Source organism: Octopus sinensis, unplaced genomic scaffold, assembly GCF_006345805.1.
Source record: "Octopus sinensis unplaced genomic scaffold, ASM634580v1 Contig01280, whole genome shotgun sequence".
In the NCBI taxonomy this organism is placed as follows: Eukaryota; Metazoa; Mollusca; class Cephalopoda; order Octopoda; family Octopodidae; genus Octopus; species Octopus sinensis.
In genome coordinates, this window is record NW_021824716.1 from 5,016 (window position 1) to 12,571 (window position 7,556).

Consider the following 7,556-nt stretch of genomic DNA (forward strand, 5'->3'; position numbering starts at 1 on the left):
GAAATTGCAGTCATTAGTAAATAACGAAGGTCATAAAGTAAGAATATAAAATTAAAATATAGTATATTGCACTCAAAACCCCCTGAATTTTTATTCAACCACCACCACTTTGGAGAGGCCTGTCTTAAACCACAACAGGACAAAGTGAGATATATCCTTAGATACATCATGTATTATATAGAAATACTATCTCTATAGGATATATAAAGGGAAAAGGCATCAATATATATATATACCAGGCATTCTACTCTCAGATAAAAATGAAGGTAGATAACTATCAATATAGCAGAAGATATTAAAGCTGTCTATATAACAATGGGGTTGCTTAGGGGGGGGGGTTAGATATACAACAACAGCAACAACAGTAAATGAACATTTCAAAGTTTGTCTTTATTTTAAATGTGAATTTTTAACAAAGGAGCCAAACCAGTGAAGGGATCACTACGTGGTTGATATACCTGCTAGAATTAGCAGCTAAATTCACACGATACCACTGTACAGAAGAGCATATTGGACAATGTGGTTGTGGGTTCTCTTTGGAAATAGGCATGATGGTCCTGGCTGGAATGCGTTTGATCATAAGTCTCTGTTTGGTCAAGGTTAATCTGAGGCTAAACAACAACAGTTACACAGAAATTCACTTTGCGTCTAATGACAGACATTCCATCGCAGCGAAACATTCAGCTTCTTCAAGAGCTGCACGTAATGTTGCGTGTGTCCGTGTTTCTGGGTTGCAATTTTTGAACCATTCCTTAAGCATCAGGTAGCCTTGTTTTACAGTGACATTAGACTCATCATCAATTTTCAGTTTAGTTGTATCAACTTCTAAAACAATAACTGCAAAAGACACAACAATAAGAAATAAATGCAACAACACTGACAATAACATAAAACGCTGTGTACTGTAGGTTGTTATGATATAACAAACAAACTTTATCATAGAGAAGTAAAAAAAGAAATAGCTAAGAAGAAACATGAAAAATATAAGACATTGTTTTCTATTGACAAAAATAACAAAGAGTTTGAATTAACGAGATTTTTAAAGAAAATTAATTGAAAATTATACTTGAGAAAATATATGGTAAACGAGGGCAGGAAAACTTTTGTGAAGGCAAAAGTATATCAGAACCTCAAGAATTAACATTGACCTCCAACAGTGAAAGCATATGATCCATCCATTTCCTCTGCTCAATATTCTTGAAAGGGCTGTGGGGAAAGAGTCCTCAGGCACCTCCTCCATAGGGTCCTATCAGAAGCATCCATCATTAGACATTCTGCTTGTATTCTATGATGTGAAGAACTAAGACTATGGATATCATCCAACCATTTCTTTCTTGGCCTCCCCCTCGGTACCCTGTTCCATTGGTTTGACTTTGAGAACCTGTCCTGTAATTCATTCCTGCAACACCCTGATCACATGTCCGAGGTACCACAGATGTGGAGGAGACGTGGTTCAACCTGGAGAGACTCCCAGATCTCTGAACTGTAAATCCTATTGAGTAACATTACTCCAAAGACCCTTTAGAAGAATCCCATATATCTGTCTTATTCTGGTAGATTTCAGACCTGGTATTCAAAAGGGTCATGAAAGTACTGTCCCTCTGTGTCATCTACTACCTTGCAAAGTTCCCAAGAGGACACTGGAAATCGAATGATCAGTGATTGTCCAACAGTCGATAATTCTAAGTCAAACTCAATCCCATTTCAAACTTCTCCAATGAACTCCAGGTTCGATCAATTCTACAGAGCCTATTCAGTTATTATTATGTCAGTCTGAATGAGAGATGCCCCCTGCAGTTCGGCTCGACTTGTGAATGTTCATTTTCTGGTAAATTCCCTTAAAGGAATTCTCTGTTTTCGCCTGAGGAGAATGATAGGATTTCGCTGTGTCACCTTTATTAAATCTCTTTTTATTGAAGCATTTACAGACATATGTCATGTGGTAAAGTCATTGCAAAATGGCAAAATAAATTGGAATTATCAGCTTCCAACACAATAACCCAATAAATAATCTGTTTGAAGAAAGATGCTTTGTTTTAGATGTTAACTTTGGTACTTGTCCTTCATTACAATAACCTTACAGTGAACCTAAAGAAAATGTAAAACAAATTCACTCACCTGTTTACCCTTAAACAATATATTTTAGTTCCTTCTTCCAAAAGATAATATTAAACGCCATTTGTGTTTTCTAGTTTATCCATTATTACCAACCATGCTAACCTCAGTGGATATTTTATGAAATATCAGGAATATCGTAAATAAAATTGTCATACAGATAACCTATCAATTGGAAATGAGGAATGTAACTTGTTCTCATTCATTCTGACAAATAAAATAGATCAGGTGAAAGTAAAATATATAGAAATCAAATATACTCACCTATTTGCCACCAATCACGTCCTAACCTCTTAGCCACTCTCAGAAGATCTTTCTCCTTCAGACTGGACTCTCTGAAATAAATATTTCCAGCTTTTATAAATTATTGTAAAACTTATTTATCTCTATAAATATTCTGTAGTTTATTGTTGTGGGACATTGTTATCATCAGTGGTTGGCTGGTGACCACTAGGTTTTGCTCAGTATTTTTATACTTTCCATTGTGGGACCAGGTAATAGCTCAATATTTAGGCCCGCAACAAAATAGACTGACTTTCCGAAACCTTGTTTCTCTTTAACAGAGACATCCTACATAATCTAACAATGTTGCAATTATTTCATTTAATTATCATTTCATGAGACTGTTTCTTCTGACATGTGACTGTCCTCTGAACTCTACACTTCACTAACCACCATTCTCCTCATCTTCTGCTAAAGTCCAATATCATCCAATGTGGTCTCCAAAGATCTCGTCACAAATGCATGACACACCACTTCAAGTAAAATAAACGTAATACCTGTTCTCTTTGCTGTTGGAAATCTTGAATTTTATCATCCCACATCCCAGTTCACCTGGTCATTATCTGGTGCAGGGAATATTTTAAGACTCCTTAATAAAGGTGAGCAATGATCAGTTCTCCAAAGATGAAACAAAAAGTGATATCAGGTGTCCTAAAACACTGTACACTTGCACAAAACCCCATTCACTACATACAACTTGACATCTACACATTATTGCAGTGAAGACATCTGAAATGGTACAAAAGGACTGATACTTAAAAATATATAAGAAAGACGGGAATACAAAGTGAGAGCTCCAAATCTTTTATTTTCCAGAATGTTTGGCATATTTATTTCTTTTAACCCATCTTCGTTCTGTGACATGATCTCAATGCCTTTACTCTTATTGCAAACTTAGGTAGTGTACCATCATCCTATTAGTTTTTCAAGTTTCCCTTTAAACTTCATCAGGGTTTCTCCTGCTATTTTGACCGTCACTTGTTTCTGCTGACCTTTCACAAATGACGGGCTGCATTACTCATTTGCATTGAACCACATTCTTCACCAGGTTCCTCAGTCTACCGAGTTAATCCAGAACTATTTGCATATCCTTTTATTTGTTGTTACTATTGTTATGTAATCCATTAATGTCTTCTCGAGTGTTTTTCTTTGAGCCATTTCTTATCAATCTGCTGATTTAAGTAACATCTCCATAACAATCACAAACCAAATGACTGATTTTGTAGAAACTACAGCAATTCCTGCTTCAAAATGATACCAGTCTGCCGAGGAAGTTTTCCTCAAGAACTGCATATTGAAATTGTTATAGCAGCTCCTCATCAGGTCCTTAATCTTTTCTCATATATAAAACAGGTCCACTGCTTCCATCAACAGTTTGTTTGCTAGAGAACCATAAACCAGATCAAATCACACAACATTCAATTCCTTTTATTCTTCTTTCCGTCTTGTATCACATCCTAGATTTAAGACACATGTTCCACGCAGCCAGGAATGCCAGAGGATTCCAGTCCTCGAGATACTTGTAGTTCCATATTCATTATTCTGTAGATTTACAGTTGATCCCTTTGTGAATACAACCTTATAAATCTCGCCATCAATATTCAAGGTTGAAATTAGTCTGAACTAATCAATCGGTATTTGATTGCTGGTTTCAATGGACATTTCAAACTGTCTATGAATGGGAATCATTGCTTTTGCTTTGGATCTCCTGCATATATCCATCCAGTTCATCTTTATTGTATTTTAGCTTTCTGTTCTCAGTATCTGCAAACAGAATTTCCTTGTAGAAGTTAAAGAGGAGCGTTTAATTTTGTTGACGACATGATCATGTTTTTTTCTAGGGCTTTTGGAGCAAAATTGTGCCCAAGGCCCTTTTTAAAGTGGTTGATGTTAGGAAAGGCACATCACCATAGAAAAGCCGGAATGTGTTCCTCATCCAATCAAGGCGGACAGTATTTGTTAATAAGAACTGACATGGATAGGAACCATCCATCCAATCGATAGGAGCATAGACATCAGATGATAAATGATGAGGGTCATCAGTGTCTATCTTGGAGAGAGAGAGAGAGAGAGAGAACGGTTGTCTCAGCATCAAACCTAATGCTTTTACATGGATAAAGACGATGTTTAGGGGATGTAATGATAAATTTATTATCAGTGAAAAAAAAAGGCAGGATGTTCACATAAGGAACACATTTCATTGTAAATCTGTCACATTATGAGAGATATTTGCCTAAATAGCAACAACAGCAATAACCTATCAGTAAACTTTGTAACTACATATCTTAGTCCTCCGTTTCAAAATACAGTATTAATTCTATTGTCTTCTAAATTATCCATTTTCCAAACCATGCCAACCCCGTTGGATATTTTGTGAAATTCCATTGATATCAAAATGTCTAATAGAATTATTATACAGCTAATATTTCAGATGTAAATTAGGAATGGATCTTGTCCTCAGTCATTCTGATAAACTACAAATGCTCAGGTGAAGGTTAAATTTATAGAAATCCATGAGGTATGTTATTTGCTTCTCACCAACTGGCTGTGATGTTGTCAAGGCATCCTTCACAGAAGTTGGAGTCTTTGAAATGAATATTTTCAAGTTTTACGTTTTATAGTATGATTTTCATTATAGTTATTGATAATCAACACTTTCTTATTGTGGGAAGGGCATACAGCTGTAAAAACTAGTTCGTAGGGATGTGGTTGTGTACCCATGTAAAAGTTATGTTAACTTTGAGGGTAACAAGGTGTAAAATATCAGATGAGGGTACAAGATAATGCTATGAAACATTCACACAGACAAGTTTAAGAGAGTTAATGAATGATAGCTGATTAATTATCATGTTAATGCGGCGTTTAAACACTAACTATCAATATAGATTGTATAAAATCTGTGTGAAGAACATGTGACATTTGTTACAATGAATATGGTTGTGTCTCAGCACAGTTGATATTATGGTAGTTCCATGAGAAACCATAGAAAAAATGTAACCATTTCCAGTACCGAATACTAATGATGAATTCTTTTCTTGGTCAAATAACAATGACCAGGTTCCATGATCTAATTTCAACAGAACAATCAAGTCGGAAGTAAAACCAAAATGTGGAAGACTGAAAACAGTGACTCTCTTACAATTGAAACCATCTCAAAGCCAACAATTGTCAGTATAACGATGTCTATATGGACAGTAAACGTTATTCAAACATCGTAACAAGCGATAATTATATATATATAGTTAGAAAAGAGTTGTGAGTTCGAGTCACACTGGAAGCTCATACGTTCATTCCTTTCCATGTATTGCATATGTTAGCATCAATGTTTTGTTCAAATGTGAACATATGTTCTCTGTTCAATATGAATGTTATCAAAATAACTGAACCGGTTTCCACAATCGATATTATTATACTGAGCTAATATGTTATACCAGACAGGAAACTACGGTAACAATCTAAGACAAAGAATTATGATGAGTTACTGGAAGACATCATCATCATCATCAACATTCAAAGTTTGTTTTCCATGCTGGAATGGGTTGGAAATCTTGACAGGATCTGACAAGCCAGACAACTGCACCAGGCCCCAGATGGTTTCTTTGGCATGGTTTTCTACGGTAGGATGTTCTTATTGATGCCAACCACCTCACAGAGTGTACGTGGCCCCTTTTTATAAAGCACAAGTACTGGCATATTTAGCCAAAAGACATGTAAGACAAAGACCCCACAGCCGGGAGAGGGGGAATTGCAAATTTCTCTCCCCGCATCCTGATTCTTTTGTCATCACATTCCCTTCTCACCTCCTGAAAATGTCATCAGCTTCAGTGAACCAAAACATCATAGAGTAGTGAGGACCGTCTAATTATGTAGAATGTTACACAACTTGATTACTACTTGTGCTATAATTAAATGCTCCCAGAACACACTAGGAAGTGGTTGGTGGAAACTTGGAAAGATGACACCACAAGTTTGAAAGGAACGTTTGATATTGTTGGGAAATTGATGATCATTTCTAATGCTTGTGCGACAATAAAATATACCCAAGACCTTTTATAAAGTGGTTGGGGTTAGAAAGGGTCTACCACCTTAGAAAAGCTTGCAATGTTTAAGTGAGATGTTTTCCTCAACAAATGACGTTGGCAGTAATTTCAGATACAACTGACTTGGACAGTGATGACCCACCTAGTGTATGGGAGCATGGAGAGCAGATGAGAAAGGATGAGGATGATATCATTTATTGTATTGAAACTTTTAACCAGCATCTTTCTTGAAAAGACGGAGAGAAAGAGCATGAGTGAGAGAGAGAATGAATGAGTACAATGAGATGACAAACAGGGCGAATATTCTCCTTAACGGGAGAGAACTAACATTCCTAAATCCACCCTCTCCCTCTCTCTTTCTCTCTCTAGAAACACATTAAATATTCTAACAATGTACCAATATCTCATTTAATTAACACTTGATAAGAGTTTCCTCTAGCTTTGTCTTTCTTTTCTTAAACTGTGCCAAATCTATGGCATGGCACAGTCCTCTCATCTAGATTCACTAATCAACATCTTCTCTAATTAAGTAAAACTGAGGTCATAAAGATGTCCTTTATGTGCATACGCTCCATCCCTCACACAATCTGTCCCCTAAAAATCATCTCCACAACATGATCCCTAACAAGATATAAGATGTTAGGTGAGGGTACACGATGTCCCTATGACAAAATAAATTTACATTTCATACATACAAATGTAAGAGAGTTAATGAATTATAGCTTATTAATTATCATGATGATTGGGTATATATGTGATACAATGGCACTGTGCTGACGGTTTGCAATACTAGATATCAATATAGATTGTATATAATCTGAGTAAAGACATATAGCTTCATTACTATGAATATGATTGTGTCTCAGCACAGCTAATATTATGGTAGTTCCATGAGCAAACGAAGAACGAAGAAAGATATAACCAAGTCCACTGCCAAATACTAATGATTAATTCATTTCCTGGTTAAATAACAATGACTAACTTCATTAAATAATTTGAACGCAACTTCAAGACCAAAGGGTGAAACACTCAGAAAACTGTGCCTCTTTTAGCATTAATATCATCTAAAATCTAACAAGAGTGAGAAAAAGAATGACTATATGGATGGTAAATGTTGTT

General features: G+C 35.8%; 1 protein-coding gene across 1 annotated transcript; it reads right to left on the bottom strand.

The window, feature by feature from the left end:
• Positions 1 to 369: 369 nt before the first annotated feature.
• On the bottom strand, positions 370 to 6,235 carry LOC118760885. Its single transcript, XM_036498490.1, has 3 exons — positions 6,198 to 6,235; positions 2,380 to 2,450; positions 370 to 837 (listed from the first exon to the last, which is right to left on the bottom strand). Exons 1-3 carry the CDS (start codon positions 6,233 to 6,235, stop codon positions 638 to 640), a joined length of 309 nt encoding a protein of 102 aa, XP_036354383.1. The 3' UTR covers positions 370 to 637.
• Between the last annotated feature and the right edge of the window lie 1,321 nt (positions 6,236 to 7,556).